Source organism: Amblyomma maculatum, unplaced genomic scaffold, assembly GCF_055883805.1.
Source record: "Amblyomma maculatum isolate TAMU_Amacu unplaced genomic scaffold, ASM5588380v1 scaffold_13, whole genome shotgun sequence".
In the NCBI taxonomy this organism is placed as follows: Eukaryota; Metazoa; Arthropoda; class Arachnida; order Ixodida; family Ixodidae; genus Amblyomma; species Amblyomma maculatum.
In genome coordinates this window covers 22,003,114-22,030,748 of record NW_028146738.1, presented here as the reverse complement: position 1 = coordinate 22,030,748, position 27,635 = coordinate 22,003,114, and the positions used below count along the sequence as shown (strand labels likewise).

The 27,635-nt window shown below is 44.5% G+C and overlaps 4 protein-coding genes across 6 annotated transcripts in view; 2 read left to right on the top strand and 2 right to left on the bottom strand.

The window, feature by feature from the left end:
- The window catches only part of mts (protein phosphatase 2 catalytic subunit mts), a 41,416-nt gene extending 38,534 nt beyond the window's left edge, over positions 1-2,882 (top strand). Inside the window, exon 6 of the mRNA XM_084586035.1 lies at positions 188-2,882. Within this exon, the coding sequence (XP_084442161.1) occupies positions 188-260 (73 nt within the window). The 3' untranslated portion in view covers positions 261-2,882. The remainder of the gene's footprint in view (positions 1-187) is intronic.
- Positions 2,883-3,347: 465 nt separating this feature from the next.
- LOC146172342 (uncharacterized) lies at positions 3,348-21,792 on the top strand. 3 transcript variants are annotated; one of them, XM_084585897.1, is made up of 10 exons: positions 3,348-3,458; positions 3,552-3,645; positions 3,722-3,823; positions 3,919-4,002; positions 4,089-4,122; positions 4,219-4,433; positions 15,293-15,423; positions 19,478-19,543; positions 20,101-20,170; positions 21,688-21,792. In XM_084585897.1, exons 3-6 carry the CDS (start codon positions 3,730-3,732, stop codon positions 4,307-4,309), a joined length of 303 nt encoding a protein of 100 aa, XP_084442023.1. In that variant the 5' UTR covers positions 3,348-3,458; positions 3,552-3,645; positions 3,722-3,729; the 3' UTR covers positions 4,310-4,433; positions 15,293-15,423; positions 19,478-19,543; positions 20,101-20,170; positions 21,688-21,792. The 3 variants fall into 3 exon arrangements, with proteins under 3 accessions (XP_084442023.1, XP_084442020.1, XP_084442021.1); XM_084585894.1 differs by lacking the exons at positions 3,348-3,458; positions 3,552-3,645 and having other exon boundaries at positions 3,673-3,823; XM_084585895.1 differs by lacking the exons at positions 3,348-3,458; positions 3,552-3,645; positions 20,101-20,170 and having other exon boundaries at positions 3,673-3,823; positions 21,688-21,772.
- Positions 21,587-23,286, bottom strand: LOC146172341 (mitochondrial import receptor subunit TOM40 homolog 1-like). Its single transcript, XM_084585893.1, has one exon. The coding sequence runs from the start codon at positions 23,126-23,128 to the stop codon at positions 22,145-22,147; it is 984 nt and encodes a 327-aa protein (XP_084442019.1). The 5' UTR covers positions 23,129-23,286; the 3' UTR covers positions 21,587-22,144.
- An 896-nt stretch (positions 23,287-24,182) lies between these two features.
- The window catches only part of LOC146172340 (sec1 family domain-containing protein 2-like), a 55,444-nt gene continuing 51,991 nt past the window's right edge, over positions 24,183-27,635 (bottom strand). The window contains exons 10-15 of the mRNA XM_084585890.1: positions 26,709-26,808; positions 26,563-26,632; positions 26,258-26,369; positions 25,380-25,535; positions 24,465-24,597; positions 24,183-24,319 (exon numbers count right to left, since the gene is read on the bottom strand). Coding sequence (XP_084442016.1) covers positions 24,248-24,319; positions 24,465-24,597; positions 25,380-25,535; positions 26,258-26,369; positions 26,563-26,632; positions 26,709-26,808 — 643 coding nt within the window. The 3' untranslated portion in view covers positions 24,183-24,247. The remainder of the gene's footprint in view (positions 24,320-24,464; positions 24,598-25,379; positions 25,536-26,257; positions 26,370-26,562; positions 26,633-26,708; positions 26,809-27,635) is intronic.

Here is a 27,635-nt window from a genome sequence, read left to right as displayed (position 1 = left end):
ATACAAACATTTCTGACCTGTCTTAGCTCAGTACTGGAATGAAGCTTTATGTGGGGTTCAAATTTTGTTATTACAGGAAACTTGCTTTAAAAAAAGGCGCTCAAGTTGCTGCTCAGTGCTTTTTGTTTGGCCATTTGTTGTTGTGTCTGAACGGTTCCCCCTCTTTTCTTTTTTTCCCCCCCTTCAGCCTCCAGTTCGACCCAGCACCCAGAAGAGGAGAGCCACATGTGACCCGCCGCACACCTGACTACTTCCTTTAAGTCCTGTGCTACTCCTCTAGATCTTTAACAAGTGTTTTGCTTGTATGCCAGCTTCTCCCACCCTTCTGCTATGGCTACCTCCCTTCATAAGCACTGTCCTTTTGATTTTAGTCAGGCAACTTTCACTTTCTATCGGTGATCTTATTACCTGCTGCAGATATGCCCGTTCTCTAGCAAGCCAACTTGTCTTGCTTCCCTAGTGGCTGCTGTTTCTTGTAGTCACTTGAGGTCTGAAGCAAGCTACCAAATTATGCTTCTCCCTTGAAGCAAAGGGGTGGGGGGATGGAATAGTTCCATTCATCCCTCTTCCTGATCCATATGTTCTGTTAAATTCTCACATTTCCTTTTTTTTTTTTTACATAACACTCGGCAGCATTTTTACCTATTGTAGTGTTCATTTATAGTTTTCTTAGTACAGTGCAAAAATGAACTTCTGGAACTCCAGCATGTAGCTTCCCATGAATCTTTCCACCACACCACCACCGCCACCCTGCCTCATCATTTTTTTCTTTTGCCTTGTGGCAAAGAACTGCTATTCATGTAAAAGGGACAGTGGGTGAGGCATGTCTTTTTTTTTTTTTTTTTTCAACACATTTCTTGATTGCTAATGATTGTGCAAAAGATTCTTTGATGGGCTCAACGGAGAAGGCTAACTTCTTTTGTGAGACTTTGACGTGGAGTGGTTTGTTACTGCATATTTTTTGTCTTTAATGGAATTGACGTAATCACTTTAACTGGCAAAATGACAGCAGGTGCATGGCCAGTTGTCATATGCTTTGTATGGGTGCCATTATACATGAATCGTTTTTTTGTGGGTGAAGCCCACAATAATTTCAGTTGGCGCTATGATGATATATTTGTGTTAAAATCAATACCCAGAAATAAATTATTGAGTTTGTTTGTAAGCAACTCATGAAAATATGGCTAGCAATTTGCAAAACATTGTCTCATTTTTGTGCATGAGGGCTGTGTTAGTATTGCACCTTTGATTAGTTTGGCCTCTCGTTCACTCTTCAGAAGCCAGCAAGAGTGTGAGCTGAATTCTGCATGTAGTGAGTGTGTAACCTCGATTTTTTTTTTTTTTTCATGTACATGCTTAAAAAGGAAGATAGCATTTGTTAAATGTTTTCTGCTTCTTGTGTTATTACACAGCAGGTTTGTATACATTGTTGACAGTTGCATGTAATGGTGCACTTATTTTGTCAGTTAGGTTTATTTGCATGAAAATGTATCTCTCTGAGGGTGGCAGAGACAAAAGGCATGATTGCCTTACATCTCTGCCATCCTCTGCCGTCGTAACATACTAGAGAACGACTACAACACGTGACATCAATAAGTGTGAACAGTGAATATATGACAACAGTACACACACACATTCTATACACCAGGTTTTATTTAATATGGACTGGAGCAGCAGTTTTCTTTATTATTTGACACACTCAGAACATTCACTCCTGTCTCACATACTATGGCTAAAAGTTCACATTGGCATAATGAATAGGAGCATACTTTTGCATGTCTGCGTAGAGTCTTGGAAGGATACAGAATGCAATAAGTGTAACCCCGGTGTTTCATTTCTCGTGCGCATTTGTGCAGTCATGAGCAAAACTGGTTTACAACACGTAACTGGTGGTGGAGCTCGGGAAAATTCATTACAATGCCATCTAGCAACTGCTGTTTGGGATCGAGACAGTTTGACATTTTATTGACAGCCATGTCGCTGTCACTGGATAACATTTCGATGCAGTTTTGCTAGGCTCCGCCAGTGGCTGCGTGTTGCATTCCACTTTGCAAATTATGAGCGCTGTGACGGAGAACAACAATGAGAGAGTAATGACAAGGACTCGTTGTTGTTCTCTCGTTGTTCTCCGTCGCAGCGCTCATAATTTGCAATCATGTACCAACTAGCTCAACTTTCCGTATTACTGCATTCCACTTTTGCTCACGACGTTACATGGTAAGAAAAAGTATGCCACAGCCGATTTGTATGTGTTGACACTTGGATGGATGGTACACTTATTTACCAGTTTTATTTGCAGGAAGTTGCGTCTTTTTCTGGGCGGCAGTGACAGAAGGCATGATTGCCTGACGCAGTCGCTTGCTTCCATAACATAACAGAATTTTACAGAACGCTAGTTATACCAGGGAGCTACATCAGAGAACAAGCACAACAATAGACAATAAATGCAAAGAACTGTTTAGCTATAACAGTTCACACATACATTCATTACACTATGATTCTGTTTACTATGGACTGCAGTAACCGAGTTTTCTTTGTTGTTTGAATGGACTGTAGTGGCCGAGTGTTCTTTGTTGTTGGATGACTCTGAACATTTGCCTGTCACACAGAATATGGCTAAAAGTTCAGATTAGTATGGAATAGAAATATACATTTGAATATGCATGTGTTTGATAAATTATCGAAGAGCCAAGCTAAAAGCATGTGACAAAAAAAACCTTTGCACTGACTCATGCCATAATTGTGAAAGTGAAAGTGGCCAAATATTTTGGCTGTACAAGTGCTTGTTAGAGGTGGGCTTTTTCTTTTTTTTAATAATTGAGGAGCACATTATGAAGCATTGTAATAAAGGAAATAAAATTGACCCCTCATCTGTCCCCATATATGTTGTTCTGATTTCAAGCATGTCAAGAAGCTTTAGTAAAGACGAGCGAGAAACAACCACGGGTGGAGGGGGAACCGTGGCAGCCGACCTTAATTGGTATCCTGAAGGCAGGCACTGCAGCAAGCGCGAGCCCTTGCTTGAGAGCTCTTGCGTCTGCGTAGTGGAAGCCGTCGCCTCTGTCCCGGTATTTCCACCGCACGAGACACTGTGGTCCCAGCGGGCAGGCTGGTTCGCAAACCGCGAGCTCGCTGCATGAGCGCAACTGCGCGTGTCGCGGTCTGCGTGCCTGCCACGGCTACGCGGAGAGCCGTTGGTCGGGCTCCGAGATATGGTTTTTAGTGCGGAAGTGGTGTCGACGTTGGCCCTGCTCACGCTTATTCTGAAGGTCGGTTTGCTGCTCTTTCAGTTCCTTGCAAAACGAGGTGAGAGCTTGTAGAGCTGATCATGACTGACGCGTAACGCTGTTTTTATGTTCTCCCGCCGCGCTGGGCATCAGGTAGGCCGTATACCGCTGCCGAGACTGAAGAAATCCTCTGCGGCCTTATCCGAGCGTTTATCCTGCTGATGTTCTACAGTAAGCAGCTCTTCGTTTTGTCACAGACTGTGCAGTTAGTATCGCAAAACCAGTTTCGTCTAATGGCTGTACCGGCTGTTTTAATATTACCAGGCCTGGTAAACCATCTGAGGCTGCTGACTGAAGGACACATCACAGGGCGAATACTGGTACTGCCAAGGTAGTGACTCCCGCTTCGCCCGGTTTTGTATGTATCTGCTGTTTGATAGCCACTTAGACCTTGTGGCAGTAGGCGTTAATGTTTTATTGCACTTCTACTGCAGCTGAGAAGATGTACATAGAAGACTGCACAATAGGAGTGTTTGCAATTGCAGCTATCATGCTCAGGATACAGTCCAATATCTGCTTAACTTACGGCAATTTAGGTTAGTGGCAAGTATAGCCTCTACTATTAATCATATTGGGGAATTGGAACATGTACACTGTAAAAACCATACAATATATTTATAATTTGCCGCAGATGAAGAAGCACGTAAGCGATATATCCGTCTCCATACGCTTGCTGGCACGCTGTGCGAGTTTTTTGGATTGATGTACCTACTGGGTGAGCATTGATACACGGTTATTTTCTGAAGCAGGCATTTAATTTCACTGCTCTGTGGCTAATGATATTGTCTGATCCTATTTCAGATTTCATAACAGCCAGGCAGACTGCATCCCTGAGGTGATACCATTTTCACGATATTTTTTTCTATCGGGAAAATTCACTCACTGCACGTAGACATTGTTTCTTACTTTTTTTTTTTTTTTAATTCTTCAGCATTCTGCAGTGTGTAGTACCCCGAATGACCTCTGCCCATCCTGATAAACCAAGTGTAGCACCCCCGACCAGCCCAACTGCAAACCATTAGCTGCTGTAGTTACTGCAGCAGCAATGTTCATCAACGACAAGATAATCGATAAATGCTTCAAGTGGCTTCTTGTAGTGACCGTTGTGCTGCTCGTATTCACAGCCCTGAATTGCCGGCCGCCATAGTAAGTTTTGCACTTGACTCGAAACTTCGATTTGTAAAACGGGCAGCGAAAAGTACTAAAAGCCATAAAAAAGCGGCGGTCGCGAGGACTAGCGGCGCTGCAGTCAACTCTTGCTCCTTGCCGGGCGCGTCGTCTGCTACACGCGGCGCGAAAGCATGGAGCGGCCAGCACACACGTAGCTTTTGCGTGCTGCCGTTGCACTGTACATGGCTGCAGTATAATTATAACTACATTGCGACAGCTTTGGCTTCGAAGCGACGCATTACCATGGAGAACGTGTTTGTGTTTCGAAATTCACTTGTTAATGCTGTGAAACAAGTGTGAGCGCCGTCGGCTTACTCACAAGCACTGTTTCTTGCTTTACTCCCTGGCCTGTGTTTTGTAGTATGTTCTTTCAGGGCATAGATCCTGTCATGCAAACAAATTAGTCAAATTTTCAGTGCATAGGAGCACACTATCCTTGGAAGGTAACACAGTGGATGTAACGTTTATTGCTGCGCTGCGCAGATTGCCGCCATTACAGGCAGAAATCTGCTAGTCTTGGCAGCCTGTTCATGCAGTGCATGAAGTCTGGCTACTCGTGTCAAACGATATAGGGAACAGATTACAAATAAACTGCCTCTGTCGTCGCTTAATTAGAAGCGCTTTTATTATGTCTTGCTTTCGAGGTATAGCGTGGAACATAGCTCCGAATCGGCACTCTCGCACTAACGTATATAGCAATGTAAAACAAAATTATTCCTTTGTCGTCTAAAATAACATCAGATGTGAAGAGAACTATTTAATGAGTTTACTAAAAGAGGAATCGGTGAGAATGGACGTGTTCACTACGAAAGGAAATGACTGAACAAGCGCATGAGTCTATTCTAAACACTTGTACTGCAAGTAATCGCGTCGCGCCCTCTAGAGATTCCCCTTCCCCTTTACACACACACAGAAAACGACATAATTTTACTGCTTGTAGGGGAAGTTAATGCAATTTCAAACTACCACTGGACTATTTTTAAAACGTGATATTCAAGGTATCTACAGCGCCGGAAGGGGCGTTAGAAGTGAATTGCATCAACATAAGTTATTTATTAGCGCAACAAGAAAATGAGCAAAAATTCAATATATGTCAACAAAGCTAATGTCGAATGCTAATGAAATTCAGCAAACAACCAGAACTTGACTTCATCAACATAGACAAGCATTGCAAGGTTACAAGCAATTAAGAGGAGAGCATTATACTTCTTTTGGGAAATGTTTATGTGGGCAGCATAATCCTTTTTTTTGTGTGTCTGCTAGTGGAAATAAGCGTTAGCGTTCCTAACTTTCCCTGACCATTTTTTTTTTTTGCATGTGATTTTGTATTGCTAGCTTCAATAGCAAAAACCACATTTGCAGCGAATTCACTTAATGCATGCATTAAGGAGCTCGTATGCTTGGTTGGTAGCATATCTTGAGCTCATTCAGAAGCTTATAAGCTTTTGTGCTTGCCCGCCTCACAAAAATGCAGCCGTTCGACATATCATATCTCAGTCCAGGTAGGAGCTTGACGTACCAGCCATCGCAAGTCTGGAAGGCCAGCTTGTAGATGCCGATCTAGATCCTCTTCTGAGATTTTTGAGACGCTTATCTTTTAAGTATGAGAAACAGCTTGAAGATCCGTGAAGAAACAATAAGCTACACTCCCATCCCTCCTAACTCCCTAGCCCAAACAGCGGCCAAGAGTCGCTTTTAAGGCGGAAGCCTTTAATGGCTCGTGCTGCGGTGGACAAAGTGTGTCCCGCTTTCGCGGTGTTCTCATTGGCAAAGGCGTCCCTGCCATCTGCAATGCCACACTTGAACGCGCGCCAAGGAACTCCACGCGACAGGAGCGATGGTGTACCGTCCAAACTCACACTTGCCGGAGAAAGTTTGATAAATACTGCGCTTTTCCTTTCCTGTAAACCAATTATAATTATATGTAGCACTGCAACGAATGCCAGCAAGAGGCTAAAGATGGGAGACAAATTATAGGATAGGAAGGGTAGGCTACCCTCAAATTTTTATTCCTTCATTATCTGTTTTTCTTGTCAGCAGTTTTTATGACGTCTCCTCCCTTTGCATTAGCTCTGAGTTGGAAGCCCCGTGCACAATTTCGCTTCACGCTTCAGAAGAGCTGTAATCAACGCTCAATTCACATATGAAAAATTTATGCGCAACATATCATTGCCGTGACAATTAACCGCTCAATAACAAAAGTCTTCTCAACAAGCAAATTTCCTCGCCCTCATGGCTCGTCTATTTCCTCGTCGCGAAAATACTCAAATTTCCTTCGAATTGCTGGTACTGCGACAAACTCAAAATGATTCAAATCAAAACCCGTTTATGCAGCTAGCTCAGGTGGGCCAATTTGTGCTATGTACATTGATAGGCTCTTGGAATCTTCCAAGTTCTCTAGTGAAATTGCTGTCGAAACACACGGGGCAGCGCGATTATTAGGGTGCTTTCTCAAATTCTGCATATAATGCCTTTTGCGATCGAAATATGTGCCAGCAAGAAAATAAAGAGCCAACTGCTACACGAACTATCACAAGAGTACTTGAATATAATTCCTTTTCTAAATGCAGATTAGAAATTGTTCACTTCACAGACATCTCTTATGTGCAGAGCTTGTGCCCACCTTTTAATCTCGAGGAAGTCTATCAGTGACACGAACAAATGGCGTACTTCAAAGTAATCGTTTCAATAGGCTGCGCTGCACCCGGTGCAAATTTGCATGCAGGCCAGCATGAAGAGGCCTATTGTTAAAGAAAAAAAAAAAAAGCAAAGCTTAATGCCCACTGTCCAGGGGAGGACCTTGTAAGCAAAGGAGCCCAGTGTTTCGATCAGGTACCGGAGATAGTCTGTGCAAAATGCTACAGTGACATGAGTGTCGCAAAGCAGCGAAAATCAAAGCGATCTCATGCTCTCTTTCGGGAAGCCAGCTTCCCCCTTCCCGTAGAGCCGCAGCTATGACGTATTTGTCGAGAACGACGTCCATTGGTCCGTCTCGCTGTCTGAGGGTGAAGGATGGGTGTCTATCGACCGCTGCGCGCTTTTCCCTCGCCACAGCTGGACTGAATCCAACGGCGCGTGCTCCCTCGCCCGTTTTTTTCTTTCTTTTTTTTTTTTTTCCAGCAGGCGGAGTGCCACGCCCCACCTCCCGCCAAACGCGGAGGAGGAAGGGGAATTTGTCTTGCGGAGGCTAGACGACAGGGCAGGAGAGTGAAAAACCTTTGCGAGGGAACGGGAGGAGAGAAACACGACAGAATCGGGTGATTGCGGTGGCTGTAACTGCGGTATTAGTTACTCTTTTCAAAAACATTTTGCGGCCTTGCGTTCTGCGAGCGAATTCTCACAGTCACCGGGGAAGAAAATATTTTCGACCGGAGGGTGGACAGTGGGCCTTTAAGAGAGGATGCGATAACGCCTTTAACGCCCCGTCCCGTCTATTCATTCCGCCAATGTTAGGCATCTAGAGGCTGGCACTTAGTTGGCAAAGCATACCTCACCTCTATTTGTTTTTGATTTTAGGGTAAAGACGCAGCATCTTCTCGGCGCACACCCTACGTTTACAGTGAACGGCATAACATGTCGGCGGCTTGAATCCCTGTCACAAATTGGACTGAAACTGGGAAAGAAGGTAGATGCTAAATAAGAGGCGAATATTGCATGACAGTAAAATTTGTCGGGCTAGTTGGTTCATAGTTCAATGCAATAGAAAGCTGCGCTAATAAGACACGGACGAAAGAAAGGCAGGACGCACACAAACGCAGACTGACAACTTTATTTCGTGAAGAAAACCAAGGCATATATACGCGATCTCCGCTACTATCTAATCACAAAAAAAAAAAAAAAACAGCAAGCGAAGAAGTGACTTGCACTAAATCAACACGAAATATCAAATTCTGCTGCAGAGATGATAAACTTAACTAGGGCCGGCCCACTAAGTAAACCAAAACCAACGCGCGCCAAGGAACTCCACGCGACAGCGTGGAGAACAACCATCAAATGGTAATGCACGAATACAACACAGTGATGCAAGACAAAACCCATAGTACATCAGACCACCATCTTCAGGCTGGACAACGAAACATGGTATAAAAACCAGGTCACACAATTAGCTTATACAAGCCTCGTCAGAAACAATAAATGCAGTGAAAAAAAGGCACCAAGTCAGGCTAAAACCAATTGTCTAACATTAATACCAACCACACACAAAAAAAAAAAAAAAAGCCGTCCACCACAACGGACAGTACCACATTCAAAAAGCTGGAGTTTGCATAGGTTCAAGCATAGCTTCCGCTATAAGCGATATATTTCTGGCTTCCTTTGACAGGCGTTTACAAGGGAAGTTGCATGATATGGATGTGATTTGTGTGTGCCGATATGTTGACGATTATCTGGTTTTCCTGAGTGCTCCTGCGAACGGCAACATCCAAGATACGGCCGCGATGGTCCTGTCCACTTTTTCGGGTGTTTCCGGCGGGCTCTGGTTCACCAGCGAGTTTCCTTTAGAGGGACAGCTTCAGTTCCTGGACTTAGTTTTGCACATAGGGGAGCAATGTATATGTTGGTCCTTCAAACCCAGGTCGAAAAAAGCGCTGCTTCCATATAGCAGTGGCCATTCAAAGCTGGTCAAGAGAGGCATCATTTCGTTGTGCATCACGTCGGCCCTGGAAAAGTCATGCGCCCATATGGCTGAAGAAAGTTTTCAGCATCAGCTTCAGCGTTTGCGAGCTGCTGGATATCCTCCGCATATCATTTCGAGCGTGTGCGAGAAATTGCTACAGAAAATGAAGTCTGGCAGCAAAAGTAATGAAGAAGAGCAGTCAGTGGAGATCCACGTAATCCCGTATTTTCATAAATTTTCGCACAATGTCAAGAGAATTGCGAAGAAAGGCGGCGTCAACATCGTTTTCTCCGCACCTTGCAAACTCTCGAAGGTGTGTGCGATGATGAAAGAGAATAGGAAGCCTCCCTGCACTATAAAACATCAAAGGAAATTCACAGAATGTGCTTCTGGAGTAGTTTACCGCATTCCCCTAAGTTGTGGAAACGTTTACATAGGCCAAACCGGCAGATGCTTTAATGAAAGAGCAAGAGAGCACAAGTTGAATGTGGAGAAAAATGAAAGAGGGTTTTTGGCCGAACACTGTGCTGACTGCAAGAAAGAAAACAAACGGGAATGCGTGCCTTACTTTGAGAGGACGAAGTTTCTGGCCAGGTCGAAAGACAAATGGGAGCGCCTAGTAATTGAAACCTTCTACATCGCCACCACAAGCTTTTGCGTCAGCAAGCCCTCTATTTCGTTGTCGGAAAAAGAATTTCAGTTTTTGGAAGGTCATGTATAGGCTCTGCTTTGGCCTTCTTTCACGCGTCTGCGTTGTGGGTTGCGTGTTGGTCAAATGTCATAGCTTCGCGATTTTTTTTTTTTTGTGTGTGGTTGGTATTAATGTTAGACAATTGGTTTTAGCCTGACTTGGTGCCTTTTTTTCACTGCATTTATTGTTTCTGACGAGGCTTGTATAAGCTGCTTGTGTGACCTGGGCCGGCTTGCACGATAAAGTCCGAGCTAAGTCTAGACTCATGTGGTGTCTTTAGTAAGACCTGACTTTTAAGATAGCTCGGGTTCCGGACGCTTATTTTCGGCTCCTGTTCACCAGAGTGGCTTCACTGAACGCCCTCAGCAACCACTTTGGTCATTTTACCTCATGACACAATCTTAAGCCACAAAAAAACGACACGGTTTTTACACAGCGCAAGACTGACGGAATGTTTACATCTTACAGCGGGGACAGGGCCAGCGTATCCCTGTATTTCCCTAATTTTTCTACTTAGGTACCTGGCGTCCTTGTGTCTTAAGTAAGAAAGCACTAGAGTCGTAATAGTGCAAGCAACTTATTCAAGTCAGGACTGAAGCCCAGTCTCGACATCAGTCTTAAGTGGCCATGCTAGCGGCCTATCCTTTAGACTAAGTTAAGCCTGGACTTAGCTAAGACAGTCTCAAGATCGTTTCGTGCAAGCGGGCCCTGGTTTTTATATGTTTCGTTGTCCAGCCTGAAGATGGTGGTCTGATGTACTATGGGTTTTGTCTTGCATCACTGTGTTGTATTCGTGCATTACCATTTGATGGTTGTTCTGATAGTCCGTTAGACTGGAAGATTTTTTGGTTTTGGTTTACTTAGTGGGCCGGCCCTAGTTAAGTTTATCATCTCTGCAGCAGAATTTGATATTTTGTGTTGATTTAGTGCACGTCACTTCTTCGCTTGCTGTTTTTTGTGATTAGATAGTAGCGGAGATCGCGTATATATGCCTTGGTTTTCTTCACGAAATAAAGTTGTCAGTCTGCGTTTGTGTGCGTCCTGCCTTTCCTTCGTCCGTGTCTTATTAGCGCAGCTTTCTATTGCATTGAATTGCATGACAGTACGCTGAACGCTGCGCAATGAACGGCTACGCGCGGCACGATATCGCGTAATAAAAAATGAAACCGAAGAGCAGACAACGTAGTAGAACGCTGGTTCTGGCGAGCAAGTCGACAACGCTGCCACACTTCTTTCACGGCATTAAATTTCGCATCACACAAACGCGTTCTTTGAGGAAATGCATGCCTTCGAAGCCAAAACTGTCATAATGTAGTCATAACTGCACTGCAGCCGTGCAGAGTGCAACGGCAGCACGTAACAGCTACGTGTATGCCGGCTGCTCCATGCTTCCGCGCCGCGTGTAGCAGACGACGCGCCCGGCAAGGAGCAAGAGTCAAATGCAGCGCCGTTAGTTAATGCGACGCCACCGGGGACACCTCTCCGGGCGGGCGGAGCTATGAAACAGTTTGTTCTAGTAACTTTGGCCAGTACCAAGACCGACTGAAATAGACCTGCACAGATAGAACTGGGTACATTCGATTATCAGTCCCGGACTGTCCGGGATTACTTGCTGACAGCTGTCCGGCGTTCGATTTTCCTCGGGCAGCCCAGAAGCCCCGCCCACCAGTAAAGCTCCTGGGCCGGCGGCCATTTTAAGTTAGACTCCGAGCGCATTCAGAGTACTTTTCGTGTTCCTGCATGATATCGCGCTCTAAGCAACGACAGTCTCTCTAAGCAGCTGTAAGAGGTTTGAATCTTGCTTCTTCGTTTTCTTTCTCTTTTTTTTTTTTTGTTTTGCCTTGAATTTCACTACCATAGCCTCCTTTACTATGTCACTACACACGGAAGCGTCCATAGCCTCGAGCACGGATATTGTTTGTTCGTGCTGGCCAGAAGTTGCTGACCTATTTTGCGACCTTTTCAGAGAGCAGTTTCTGAAAGCGTCGAAAGTGAACCGCTATGTGCTGGAGTAGCTAACGCTTGTTGTAAACGCTTTTGCAAACGATTTCGTCTGCTTTCGAGCCCAGTGAGCTAGGCCCTTGGAAGAACTTCGTGTGCAGCGAAGGCATTTAGGCACGTCGTGCACCGTTCGCGAAAAGCCGCGATTGATTCGCGGCGCCGAACGTCGGCCATGTGTGTCGAGCATGGATAAAGTGAGCTAGAATTCTAGCTCACTTTAGCATGGAGGAAGTATAGTGCTAGAAGGTTTTCTTAAACCTTCTAGGCACTATAGAGGAAGGAAAGAACTTAGTAGTGGCCCTGACGTCATTTTCTTTTTTTGAAGCCGGCGCGACCGCGCCGCGACCGGACGCTGCAACGTCTCTCCTCCTCCTTTACCCTTTCTCCGCGACACTCACGTACCTAGGGCCCTTAGCAACGCTGTTGCTAGTGGCCCGCGTTTTCGTAGCAACAACGTCGCCGTTGCTAATGGCCCGACTTGGCTAACCCTAAATTTTGACGTCACTTCCTCCACTTTTTCTTCAATGCATTGGGATTGGCAAGGGCCTGTCCTAAGTTGTTTCCTTCCTCCATGGTGTCGAGACACGGCCGGTCTCTAGGGCCCCGGGACTGAAAAATCGAATGTACCCACTGCTCCAACGCGCACCTTCTAGTTCATAGCCTTCGCCGCTAGGGAAAGATTGCTACGGGCAGCCTGGCGCTACTCATTATTTCAAAGATCTATTGGTTCTGTCATTTTTCTTCGACGCTATAGTTTAATTATCTGTCCACGCTGTAATGCACAAGCACCTGTTCGCCTGTTCTGCGCACGCGCGGCGGGTAACTGCAGTGCCGTCGCACAAAAGCGGAATCGCGGTTTGTCGTTTGTCCATGGTTTGTTTCTGGCAAGAGAAAAACAAAAATAAACACTATTCGCTAAACTACAAAAATGAAAATTTTTTGAAGTATTACTCGGACAAAGATCTTTTTTTTTTAAATTTGATTACAGTTTGTTTAAATTAATTTATGATTTGATGATGATAATGACAGACGAACAGGTTAACTGAGCGCCCTCAACGGCGAAAGAGGTAACGAAAGTTGGCGCACGCGGTCCCATTCCATACATAGGACCCCACTAAAGTGAGCTACCCCACAGTCGGCATATAGTTAATACAAAGACTATGTATTAAATCTATGACAGTCGGTCTCGGCCAGTATCTCTCCCCCGTGACAGAAAGTAGCTCGCTGTTAAAAGCTTTTCTGGTTGCTAATTGAAAAGCTAACCATATAATACCAAATTGTCCGCTCGAGAAATTTGATGCCGCTGGCTTGTATGGCTGTGGTCAAATTTCAAAGGCTTGTTTCATTTACTTCTAGCGTAGCAATACACTTGCCGCGCCCACTACATGCCCTTGCCCACTCCTCTAGAACACTGTACCCACAAGGTCAATGTAGTACAACTGGTCGCGCAACTTGGAAGAAAACGCGTGCAGCTGCCTACTGCCAGCGGCATCAACTCGATGATGAGGGCTCCTGCGAACTGTGAGGCAAATTACTAGCACACAGAAAATAAGATCTGCCAGAATTCCAAAGAACTAGAAAGCAAACATAATATTCGCGTTCAGGAATGAATGCAGTTTTTGTTTCTTGCGTAAGAAAAAACGTGTCACATTTTTAATAATATTTTAACTTGTTTCTAACGGCCTCTCTCGGCCACTTATTATCCGCTGCGTAGTTGCCCAAAGCTCAGAAATGGCTCAGACCAAAGCTTTTTTCACCCGCGGATGGGTGCGTCATCAGTTCCGGTTCAACGTTCATCGTTGCGTGCTGCGTACAGAGTGGGTTATCTGTACCAAACAGTCAGTATTTCATTCTGCTGGTTGTGGTAAAGTTGCAAGGCGAAGACTGTGTGTGCTCGATGAGAAACTGATTGCCGCTGCATGTGCGCATTTCCGGACGATGGGACAATGCTGCGTCACAGCTCTGCGGCTCGGTTCGGCCTCCCAGGCACGTCGCAAAAGTGGTGGCTTGTTTTACGGATACACGTCTGCATGAGCGGCGTATCGCTGCATGTTTTAATTGAGCGGTGAAGGTGAGATTTTATTGCCCCCAAGACGCGTGTCGCATTGCTCAAAGCCTTCCGTTCCGCTCCCTTTGCTGCGTGTTTTGCTTACTGCGTCGTATTACCGCAGCAACGTTCGCTGAACGTGCTTTAGCTGTTATTACAGTGATGTTCCTATTGTCAATGAGATCTTTCTCATGAACATGTTAAACGCTTAAGTTGCAAATTTGTAACCTCACATTGACTCCTTTCAGTGGCAAATGAAGCGCGAGTAAAATATGGGAATCATGAACAGGGTGAGATTTATTGGAGCGAAGCTATATCGTAGATATTTTCACTTCTCAGACGCAATAACTTCTAAATACTAGCAATCCAAATTTGAATTGCTTACCTAAGCTCTTACAGGTTGGCGTTCTAGCGCTAGCGTTAGTTATTCCGTTCGTTTGTTTTTGTTGTTCTTTGACGCTGATATGTACTTCGTTAGCAAGATCTTTTACCCTTTTATATTCTCACCGCGTCTCGTTCGAAGACCTACACTCAGGTCATTTTGTTATCACGAGGATTTCATGAAGATCGTGACGAATGAGCGGTGGTCGCTCTCCTACACTTATTTTTCATTGTCGTGAAGCGTCTATGTAAGCAATCGTGAATTAATAAAGCCTGACTTTCTATGCAGCACAGCTTCACTCATTTATGCCCTTAGTGAAATGCCTCAAGCCATGTGGTTCTATCCATGTGCTTGCCGAATTCACTTGAAGGCCCTTGTTCACAAACGTGCTCGAAGAAATAAGCCCCAGAATGCGTTTACATGACGCGCGACGAAAGACTAGGCTAACGACGACGGAGGCAGAACGATGCTATGATAAGGTGGTTAAAGATGCCGTAACATTTCAGTTAACGTAAAACGACAGTAGAAATCCATGTCAAGTAAAGTTGACTGAACTGTTACGGTGTCCATTTTTCTGCCTTATCCTAGCATCGTTCTGTCTTCGTCGTTGTTGGCCTTGTTTTTCGTTCATAAGTAAAAAGACAATCAAATTCCCCGCCAAAAGTACGTCACTGTGACGTCACAAGCAACGTCACGTGTTTGTTGTGCCTCACAGTTTGCAGGCGGCGCTGGGAAACTAAAGCCTCGCTCAGAGTCGACACGCAGGCTTCTATGGGAGTTACGCTACCATTTGTTCTTCTACCATGGTACCCACTCCCCATAGCATGGAGGAAGGAAGTTGTTTCCTTCCTCCATGCCCCATAGTTAGCAACTGCTGTTTTTTATTTTTTTTTCAAGGTGTGACAAATGTCCAGACTATCTTGTTACTTATGCAGTGCTCATTAACGTTGGTGCTCATATACTTTAGGTAGAGGCGGCATTTTTTTTTTTTCAGAACTATATTTCTGCTTTGGAATTATGCTTAAGACTTAGTGATCGTGCATCACCGCATGAAATTCTGCTAAATTCAATAATTTATAACTGAATTTATTCTGCACAGTTTCGATTTCAGGTTGCCCTCTGGTTACGACTTCACAAGCGAGTATGGGATCACGTGCGACACCACAAAACCCACCTGCAATATAGCTCTTTGTCCAGCCGCTGTCATTCTGGCTTCTGGAGCATCATAACGTAAGAGTTTATATATAAAATAAAACTACAAAGCAGTGAATATGTTGGCTTTGTATGCACCACGTGATCTCAATTACCTGCAACGTCTGAAACTGCATTCAGAAACTTGAAAACCGAAACTACAAAGTTAAAAAAAAAAAAAAAAACAAATTACAAGATCGTGGTCGCTGCAAGGTCAATGTACAACTGGTCGCGCAACTCGGAAGAAAACGCGTGCAGCTGCCTACTGCCAGCGGCATCAACTCGATGATGAGGGCTCCTGCGAACTGTGAGGCAAATTACTAACGCACAGAAAATAAGATCTGCCAGAACTCCAAAGAACTAGAAAGTAAACATAATATTCGCGCTCAGGAATGAATGCCGTTTTTGTTTCTTGCGTAAGAAAAAACGTGTCACGTTTTTAATAATATTTTAACTTGTTTCTAACGGCCTCTCTCGGCCACTTATTATCTGCTGCGTAGTTGCCCAAAGTACCCAAAGCTCAGATATGGTTCAGACTGTTCAGACCAAAGCTTTTTTCATCCGCGGAATGGGTGCGTCGTCGGCCCCGGTTCAACGTTCATCGTTGCGTGCTGCGTACAGAGTGGGTTATCTGTAACAAACAGTCAGTATTTCATTCTGCTGGTTTTGGTAGAGCTTTACTGCAAGGCGAAGACTGTCTGCTCGATGAGAAACTGATTGCCGCTGCATGTGCGCATTTCCGGACGATGGGACAATGCTGCGTCACAGCTCGGCGGCTCGGCTCGGCCTCCCAGGCACGTCGCAAAAGTGGTGGCTTGTTTTACGGATACACGTCTGCATGAGCGGCGTATCGCTGCATGTTTTAATTGAGCGGTGAAGGTGAGATTTTATTGCCCCCAAGAAGCGTGTCGCATTGCTCAAAGCCTTCCGTTCCGCTCCCCTTGCTGCGTGTTTTGCTTACTGCGTCGTATTACCGCACCAACGTTCGCTGAACGTGCTTTAGCTGTTATTACAGTGATGTTCCTATTGTCAATGGGATCTTTCTCATGAACATGTTAAATGCTTAAGTTGTAAATTTGTAACCTCACATTGACTCCTTTCAGTGGCAAATGAAGCGCGAGTAAAATATGAGAATCATGAACAGGGTAAGATTTATTGGAGCGAAGCTATATCGTAGATATTTTCACTTCTCAGACGCATTAACTTCTAAATACTAGCAATCCCAATTTGAATTGCTTACCTAAGCTCTTACAGGTTGGAGTTCTAGCGCTAGCGTTAGTTATTCCGTTCGTTTGTTTTTGTTGTTCTTTGACGCTGATATGTATACTTCGTTTGTTAGCAAGATCTTTTACCCTTTTATAATCTCACCGCGTCTCGTTTGGAGACCTACGCTCAGGTCATTTTGTTATCACGAGGAGTTTATGAAGACCGTGACGAATGAGCGGTGGTCGCTCTCCTACACTTAGATTTCATTGTCGTGAAGCGTCTATGTAAGTAATCGTGAATTAATAAAGCCTGGCTTTCTGTGCAGCGCAGCTTCACTCATTTATGCCCTTAGTGAAATGCCTCAAGCCATGTGGTTCTATCCATGTGCTTGCCGAATTCACTTGAAGGCCCTTGTTCACAAACGTGCCCGAAGAAATAAGCCCCAGAATGCGTTTACATGACGCGCGACGAAAGACTAGGCTAACGACGACGGAGGCAGAACGATGCTATGATAAGGTGGTTAAAGATGCCGTAACATCTCAGTTAACGTAAAACTTGACAGTAGCAATCCATGTCAAGTAAAGTTGGCTGAACAGTTACGGTGTCCATTTTTCTGCCTTATCCGAGCATCGTTCTGCCTCCGTCGTTGTTGGCCTTGTTTTCGTTCATAAGTAAAAAGACAATCAAATTCCCCGCCAAAAGTACGTCACTGTGACGTTACAAGCAACGTCACGTGTTTGTTGTGCCTCACAGTTCGCAGGGGGCGCTGGGAAACTAAAGCCTCGCTCAGAGTCGACACGCAGGCTTCTATGGGAGTTACGCTACCATTTGTTCTTCTACCATGGTCGCTGTTTACTACCGTTATACGCTCCGCTCCAATACAAAATGAAATGACAAACATGACACTGTCTTGCAATTTAAATGTTCCATATACGAAAGTAGAACATTTATTATCTCGAGATCTGAGCTGAAACACTTTTTTTTTTTTTTTTTCAAGAATTTCAGGAGATGCACGCATTAGAAAATTAGAGGGGTTCAACGCTGCTGAAGCGAATGTGGAGCGAAAGTGGCTGCGAAGCCGACCGCCGGCAGGTTGTTTCGATGGAGGCCAAATGGAGAGGCGTCCAGGCAGAATCCACGTATTTCATATGTCCTGCTCATGCGATATCAGATGCTTCCCTGCTCCACTCGGTCAGCTCTCTGCAGCGGTGAGCTCGTGCGTAGTGCGGAAACTACCCTTCTCTCCGCACCGGCGCGCACATCAGCTGGGACCACCCTCCTGCCCCGCCGGGGTGGTGCAGTGGTAAGACGCCCGACCACTGTCCGGAGCTCCCGGGTTCGAACCCGACCACGGCGGCTGCGTTTCGATGGAGGCGAAACGAAGTGGCGTCCGTGTGCTGTGCGATGCAGGTGGTCGAAATTACTCCGTAGCCTTCCACTACGGCTCCCCTTTCTCTCTTTCCACTTTCACTCCCACCTTCATCCCTTCCCTTACGGCGCGGTTCAGGTGTCCACATAGCAAGTGTGACAGATACTGCGCCTTTCCCTTCCTGTGAACCAATTATTATTATTTATCACCCTTCTGCTCTTCTCTGTAGCGAACGCAGTGGCGCAACGGAACTGCGCAGCTGGTTGCCATGGTATAGTGCATGCGCAGTATAGCGGTCTGTGCCACGCACGGCGACCTTTGCTTTAATTTTCGCTTCAAAATATGAAGCTTGCAGATTAAGCTTTTTGCGCTGCCATTTAAAGATATGTAATCAACTATTACAGTTGCGACGATCTTCAGATGTACTTGATGATGGCGTCATTAACGTTTCAAATTTCAACTGCTTTCGCCCAATTCCCTTTGTGAGTCATCCAACTATGCTCAACAACGCCTCGCGGCCTTTACTTTCATTGGCCTTATTTTTCTGCATCAGTGTAAGCATTTCATCATCATCATCATCCACTCCTTTAATTTAGTTTAATTCTAAAATTGCTTCAGCTGCCCTTTAAACAAGCAAGCAAGAAACGAAACTCAGGTGAAAATATGAAGTGGGAATCGAAATAGTCTACTTGAACGCAAGTGAGAATTGAAGTGGTCCTGGCCCCACTTGAAAGCATGTGGTCTCACCAAGGTGCATTTGTGATATAAAATTTGCATTTTCGACAAAAAGGCAGAACATTGTTAGAGCTGTTGGCAGTTTAACCTACTAAATTGTATTCAACATTCCTGCTACATATCACTGTGCAGAAAAAAATGCATGAAATAACTTTACTCGATAGATGAGCTTCACTGGTGCCAGCAGGAGAGTTCTTGCAAAGAGGATATATGAGAGCAAAAGTGTTCTCGGTGGATGCATACATATTGGTACTATAATGTCGGACTCATTTGTTACGTCTCAACTCTTGACTTCCATATAGTGTAATTCTGTCTGAATTCTGTTCTGTTTTTTTCATCTGGGAAGTGTTCCCACTTTCCAAATGGTCCCACTTGCAACTGGCCCCTGAATTTCCATGTGGGAAGGGCAATTGCCAGTAATGGTGATACATGGTGCAGTGCCAGTGATTTCCCTTCCTTAATGTATTTTATTTTTTTCTTTATGGGGGCTCCCTCACTTCATGCATGCGCATGTCTAGAGATTATATGCTACTTTTCTGCATTAAGCATCTCAGTTCTGAGACAGTAGCCATGCTTAGTTGTCCTTTTCTGTATGTCCATGTTTTTCGCGCTGGTTATTTCAAATGCAGATGAATACTACTGGTTACCTTGTTTCGATTACTTCCTCAGCTAACAATACTGATACTAAATAATAATAATAGTAATACTAAACCACCTTTGCCCAACTGATACAATGTAATACTAAACCACCTTTGCTTGATAAAATGAAACTTTCCTTTGCAGCCTTCAAAAAGTTATGCAGCTTTACGAACAGGATATCAGTGTACCTGCTTCTGCTTGCAATATGTGGTATGTGCTATTTTTTGTAACTGGCCCTGAGCCATACCTTTTGCCCAAGAAGTTATTTGAAGAAAGGAGGCCAACTTGCATAAGATGCAATGCATGTATATAAGAGCACACCTTGGTCATGTACCGTCATGAACAAAAATTGCAGGATATGGATTCGTGGAGGAAAATTTATTTCTATGTAGTCGGGCAAAGCAGGTGAATAAATGGTACTTAATCACGAAAGGACATGCATGCTCCATTCATATGAAAAATATCAGCAGACTGCCGAGTGAGGCAGTGCAGAAATAATTATTTGTCCCCGAATCCACATCCCACTAACTTTTGTCCACGACTATATACAAATTTTCAAGGAAAGCACTGACTTTAATCTGATCTGTTAGCTTTCTTTAAGCAAGTCAACTTTGTAGCAGGGTTATAAAGGGAAGCAAGAAAGTAAATGCTTGAAACATTATGCTGTGTACAGCTAGCTTTGCTGCAATGTGCAGGCTAATTGTATACACACTTGTTATATTGTTTTTTTTTTTTTTTTTTTTTTTCTGCTTTATGTCTCGTAATAGAGGAGTTCAGCAAAGAGCTTGAAGAGATGGGAGTGTGTGAAATGGGTGCACTGCCAATGGCATAACTTTGGTAAGTTAGATAATTGATGAGACGATACCTTGTAGAGAATAATGAATTGTACAAGATCATTAAATTCTACCACACAAGCTCACTTAAATGGCAGCTGCGCATTGCTGTAGCATAGCCATTGTTATATTTAGCTGTACACTTAATGGAAACTACCTTGAGCTGCAGGTGCTCTAAAAAATGTGAATGTTGCATCAAATAGCATGTCAATTTACAAACAGTATTGAGTCAAAAGCACTACAGACTGCTTGAGACCAAAAAAGAAAATTTAAGTATAAATGGCAATACAAGTTTACTTCCTATTTGTACCACTGTTTTTGGCACTTAATATGTGAAAGTTGTTACCTAAAAGTGCTTGCCACCAGGGTTGAGAGATGTGCTGAGTAAACTAAGTCTTGTTTGTTACCTTTAGTCAAAAAGATACTTTGGGCTTTCCATACATAACCGAGTTATGTTATCTGAGCTTATGAAATTGCTGCAAAAGTTTGCTTACCTACAGCGTTGCTAACATATCTGTTCCTTGCTGGAAATATGACCTCAAGGGGCCTGGCAAGCAAAAATGCACATTTGGTCTCCTCGCCTCTTGCATGTCTACATCTCTGTCACTTCCCCTTGCACCCCCAGCAACCTCGCATGTGCCACATATGCCACACCACACTTGTTGCCAACTATGTGTGTGTGCTAATGCGAGATGCCAGGAGAAGTTTATTAAACAGCAAAGGCACAAGAAACTATGGAATGGGAGAATCAGCACCACACTTGATTTTCCTTGTTCCTTTTCTACTCCACTTCTACTTTGGATGTGTCCACTTCCACTGGACACATCCATAGCATTCCCTTGCTATGAAATGTGCAGGAAATCATTCATGCTTCCTTCATCCATAACAATGCGTTAAAAAAAAAAATGTTACTACACAGTTATGGTGATGGCAAGACGTATTTGTGCCCAAAAGGTGCACATACCGATAACAAAAAAAAACAATACCCCCTTTCCTGTATGTTCCAAAATGTGCCACACCTCATGGGAGTGCCACCCGATGATGCACTCTTGGTGTCGAGGCCTGCCAAGGGTGCTGGTTGTGGCACCAGGAGTGCATTATCAAAGCGGTGTTACGTCTCAACTCTTTTCCTCAGTACAGTATCTACGCACTCCAGGCAAAACACTTGTCTGGAACGTCCAAAGTGCATGCACTGCAGTGCACACCAGGTTTGTGACAAACTGCACATGAGCAGACACTGATAGATACGTGGAACTGCTCACATGCAGCTTGCTTTGAACTAGACTTAATTATCAATATTTCATGCTCAGCATGGAGCACGCAGCTTCAGTGTTTAAACAGACATTCGTTTATTAAGATGTGCAGCAAACTGCATTTCTTTAACCTTGATGCAAGTAAACAGCCAACTGGAAACTGCAAAGTCTGTCAAGTTAATGCCTTTATTTTTGCTAGTATTGATATTGAGTGTAAATACTAGTTATTAATCCTCTGTACCGCTGATCACATGAATTTTGCTTTCAGATGGTAACAACTACAAGAGGTCCTCAAGAAAATTTATGCTACAAATAAACAGAAAATTTCCATGTACAAAACTAGTATTCTCCAGCAGTGGTTTCTTTTTCCAGCAAAATAGTAATTTAATAAACTGCTATAAGGCGCTCAGTCTGTGCAAATAAAATAAAACACTTAAATGAAATTTAGATGACATTAACTGGCTACCAATTAGTTCATCTAGAAGAAACAACGGCATGTCAAAAGATGCAAAACAAGCTTGTGCCTATGTACACATCAGCATGAAGAGAACAATGTGAGAACTATTACTACTACTACAACATTAAGCAAACCTTGGGAGCTGTGCTCGGGCCACTGCTAACTGAAAAAGGGGCTATCCTAAATGAACATATCCTCAGGGCGTCAATTCACGCCCTCGATGCTTACTGCAAGTGCACCACCCGTAGCGTCCGCAGTCAAAAGCATGCTAACCGATAATAAGTCCACAGCCAAAACGACTCTGGTTCTTGGCGTGATTAAGCATGCCGCTGAGGGCAAAGGTGAACGGCAACGGCTGCAGTTTTTTCTCGAGAACGGCGCCGACGGTCCAGTTACTGTCGACCATGCCACGAAAAACAAGGTTTGCCTTGGGCAAGTCCACTTGGTAGCCGATGGAGGCGACGCTTTCGCCCACTCTGAAGTTCGTCTCCACCTCGACACCGATTTGCGTCGTCTCGCTGCCGCGGTGGTAGTAGCAGCAGTGCGCTCCGGCCATGCCCAGTGTGCCGCTGACTACGTAGTTGGGACCAGTGTAACGTCCTGCCATTGACAGAACGGCGATCTCGCCGCCTGGCACTTGAGGTCCATATTGGAAGGCCAACTCCGCGCCAAGGGCTACGTTTGGAACCACGTTTTGCAGGTAGTGCGCAACGATGACTCCGGAGTTGTTCAGGATATCAATATTGCCCAATGTGGCCGAGGCGGTGTATGAGGGGCCTCTGTAGTCTGCCGTCAGTTGCGTCGCGACGTACCGGTTGTCCTGGACTTGCGCTGCTACCTTGGTGCGAATGCGAGGATTAAACTGATGAATAATGTTGGCGTTCAGGTTGCCGCTAGGATCGATGTCGCCGAGCAAAACAGGGTACGACTCGGCCGGGCCAAACTGCTGCGTGCCCACGTACGTCGCTCCAAATCGGTATCCCGAAGGCGTTAGTGAGCTCATGTTCAGGGTATGGCTTATTTGGAAGTGGTTGCTCAGGCCCTTGTTCACCATCAGCCGGCCTCCCTCGAAGTTGGCCGGGAATATGTCTTTGCACTTTTTATGGAGGTCCTCTAGCGTACCGGGGTTTTGTGTCTCGGCGTCATCTTGAACTGGCAATCCGCGCTGGTCCGGCGGCTCTGGCACAGACGGCGGTGTCGGGGCCAAGACCGGGGGTGGTGATAGCGGACTTGAAGCAAAGACGTTACCCATTGTTTCTTTTGGATATTTGTGTGCCTGCGCTGGCCGCTGAATATTCTTCTGGTCGTAACTAAAGGACGATTACCACTCGGCGACCTATGGAAGCACGTGTTACTGCAGTCGCGAAATGACAAAGATCGGCAAGAAATGGCTGTGGCCAATCCACTGGATTTTCGAATTTTCGTGCAAACCATGTGCAAACAACCCGTAAAGAAAAAGTTGAGCGAAACAGATGCGTACGCAAGCACACTTGTTTAAGAAAGTGATATTTATAATTTTTCAGAATTAAATATCATTTGGTATGACTTCATGAAATGAATACAACGCTGATGGTCCCAGCTTGGGCGCTAATGGCCGACGTTACTGCAACCCATGCTGCAACCCGATTGCAATAAGCCATAAGCTGAGAAGTATGGCAGTCATACCAAGCCATACCAAGGCCAAGAGTTACACATACATAGACATACCTTGGACATACTACATACTTTATCGAACATGCAGTCTTTGTCCCAGAATGCGGAGTGCAAGAAAAGTGTTTCTCGTATGGAAGCTGTAGCTAGGACCACACTGTCGACTTTGGCAGCCGGTTCCTTATCGTACTGTGCCGTACACATAAGCCAACAGCTGCTACGTGTGCGGTACGGAAGGAAGTACCAAGTGCTGATGCCTGCTCTCACCGGTGCCTTTGCTGCTGCGTACACTACGGCGAAAAAAATCAGGGAGTACGGACTGCTCTGACTTCGTCCCTGCTTGTCATTCTCGACAGACTTTGGCAGCCGGTTCGTTATCGTATTGTGTAGTACACATAAGCCAGCAGCAGCAGTGCGGTACGTAAAGAAGTACCAAGTGCTGATGCCTGCTCTCATCGGTGCCTTTGCTGCTGCGTGCACTACGGCGAAAAAAAAAAAAAATTGGGGAGTACGGACTGATCTGACTTCGTCCCTACTTGTCATTCTCGGCAGAGATTGCACGAACGCCGCAGAAATGAACACCGATGTTGTGTGGTCGTAGTCGTAGTACCAGCATAAGTCTATTTTTCCGTTTGTAACATTAACGAATACAAAAATGTCGTATACAGTTTGTTATTTATTGCGTTCTGCCATTTTATGTAATGTGCTGAAAAAATGATCTTCACGCACAGTGTCCAAAGAGGAGGCCCAGTTGTTGGGACGGCTTTGCCAAAGTCGTGCTTCCAATTATGACCTACAGAAACGAAAGAGAGCATTAATTAAGACTTGTTCGCGTTGGGTGGATAACTTCGATAAAACAGCTGAAGCGGACCCGCCAAATGATGACAGCTCAAAAGCGCGGCTGCGATTAACTATTTTTCATGGACTACACTGCATACCTGCTGTGTGAGCTTTCTTGATGAAGTGATGTCATTGACGAGCTTCACTTCGGAAGCGGTTACGCCACCAACAATGAAAATAATAATTACTGGACTGTCCTTCGGCATAGGCTTGCTTGCACTCCTGAAAAGACTGAACATGCAAGAATGGAAATAAGGGTTTGAACTAAAGAAACTCAAACCTGCACAGAAATTTCACAAACAATAGCATTGAGAGAAGTACAAACTCCTGGTTATGTGCTATTCATTCTTGCATAACCTTGCATCCTTTACCACTAATATGTTACAAGCACCACTGTTTCCACCCAACTTGTGCAGCACATGCACCATTACGAATCGGTTATGACTGTAAAGGTTATCCTTGAACAGGTAGGAAGCTTGTCCCTTTCCAGTCACTTATATGCAAGCATTGTTAATGAGAAGAGTAAGAAATAAACTTTTGAGCTACTAAACAGATTTCAATGGCTACAAAATAATGGATTAATACAAGAAAAAGAAAAATGAAACAAATAGAATCTTTTTGCCTTGCAGAAGATAGCAAAATTCCACAAAAGAGTGGTTGTGTTATGCCTTTCATAATCCACCTTTTCACAAGATGTATGTCCTCTGGGGAGTGGTGAAAATATATCTGCTGCTGGTTGAAAACAAGTGCACGTTGGGGAGGCAGCCACAACCCAGTTCTATGGGGTGCCAACCGTGCCTGCGCAGTGGCAAGTGCACAGTGCACTAACATGAATTGAGCATGCGCAGAGTGACCATGTAAAGAAGGTGGACTTATGGCTAGCCAAGCACCACATTTTCTATCAGAGAGGCATTTAACTTACTTAGGCATTTAACTGCATTAACTTAGCTGCATTACTTCTACTGAAGTCCAAATAAATAGACTTTTTCCAAGCACAGAGAGAAGTGCATTACCCAAATCCTGCTTTGAATATGTCGCCTAGTCCTCCGGAATGGTAGTCAATGTCTGGCACTGCAGAAGCACTAGAATCAAAGACATCTAGCAGCACTTGCTTCAGCAGCGGCTTGTACACTGCTGGTTGCACCATGTTGCCCTCTTCAATAATGCTCCTGCACAAGATATTTCACTCAGAAACACAAACTATCCTTGCAGCATTACTGAAGAGAACATGTAAAACTAATTTATTTTTAATGTTCTTTCCACCAAAAGGAAAATATTTTGATATTTTAACACACTCAAAAGTCTTAGGAACATCAGTGAACTTGTTACAGCTATGCATAGTAGGCTGTAAAGAACTGCTGTCTCTCTGAGGCAGTATATTAGTTATGATTGTAAAAGCCAATCAAGTAAAGTGGAGAGCTACCACAGTTCAAGCACTGTTTTGTAGCGAGAGCTACATTGGCCACAGTCTCGCCATTTCACAGTGCCTGTCCGCACGGCGGATAGGCACGAGGCAGGAAGAAGAAGAAAAGGAAAAAAAAGAAGACATAACTCGGTAGCTGGTAGAGGCGAATGACAACAGCAAGTTGCTAGGACAGAAGGTTCGTTTGAACGTCGTGACGGCGGTGTGCCCCGGAGTTCGACGTAGAGACAATGTCATACCATTAAAAGTCTTCTACACCCGAATGAGAATGGTCAATGACGAGAGGTAAGGGGTGCTCATACGTGAAGTGATTCCCTTATGGCATAAATAAAGCTGAAACCATAGAGTAAGCTACTATATGCAAAAACCATGCCTTTACTTTCAAGCCGAACCTAGGCGCAGCCATGCAGATTGCTCTCGCGTAACTCCAGGTTTAACCACTAGCTAAACCACAGCTAAGTTCTTTACCTGTACTTTTGCAGTTGTGCTCTGGCCATTCCAAGAGATTGCAGTGCATGGAAGATTCCATCAACCTTTCGGATCACAGCATTCTCATCCAGGGCCTCCAGCTCATCTGAAACTAGACGCCAATACAGCTCATGCCTTGCCATTACCAGAAACTGTATGTCTTGCAGTGTACAAATAGCAGGCAACACAGGCAATGCTACTATATGAAAAAACTGCACAAAGTACTAGAAAGAACCTGGTAGTAGATAGCACCAGACCAGGCACATTAATTTTATGCACTTAGCAATGAGTAGCACTGTACTTACCAAAATGCTCCAAGCATGCAGGCAAGCTGCCTTCACCTGCTGCTTGATAAATAGCTGCTACAATTTCAGCCTGAAATAGTTACGTGAAGCAATGAGCTAAGTCCACGTTGTCTAAAACCTGCAATACTATCGTACATATAGCTCACCTTCAGTGTTCTTCTATCACTCTCATTTCCAAGTGTTCTCTCTCCATACAGGGAGCACAACACAGCCAGGAGGCCTATGATGTCTTCCAGCTGCAGTCCCCTAGGCATAAGACATCATAGACTAGTGTTATGTAATGGCAGGCTGCAGATGCATTAAACGCATCAGTTTATGCAGATTATCTTACAGCCTGAAATGGAGCAAACATCACCTTTTTAAATAAGCAAAATGACTTTATTGTGCCAGCAAAGACAGGCGAAGTCATAATAAAGAATAAAGAAGTCATGGAGGTATTTACATCAAACTTTTTGTACATCATCAGTGTCATTCCCATGCATACTTGAGCAAATATCAAATCTTTGTCTTTAGTAGGTTTCTTTCCATAAGCAGTAGATGACATTAACCTGCATGATCAACAAAACTGAACTCCGAAGTGTTTTAACGTTCCCACATTTGAAGGTGCACGCCAGATCCACAATAAATTGAAAGCTGTCTCATCATCATCATCAGCCTGACTACCATATTTTCCATATTTATAAGACGCACCTCAATTTACTCAGGTTAGGGCAATAAGACTTGACTATGCATGCGTACTCGACCATCGCATTCTATGTGCCTGAGAGAAAATTCGTTATGTGCACGTGTGAATGATAGCAAAAAAAACAACAACATACGACACTTATGTGCAAAAGAACTCTCGCTCGGTGAGAGCAGAAACACTTGATTATTACTCAAAGCCTTGAAAGGCTTCATCTCGGTATGCGATCGCCGATTTCCCGCGACAGCACTCAGTCGTCCTCTTTGTGCTCATAATTACGGCGCTAATCTTCGCTGCGAGCGGGCACTCTGCTGCATGCAGCAGGAAGGAGAAAACACTAAATCGTAGAGTAACTGGAAAAGACAGCGTGCTCTATCTAGCTTGCCTTGGT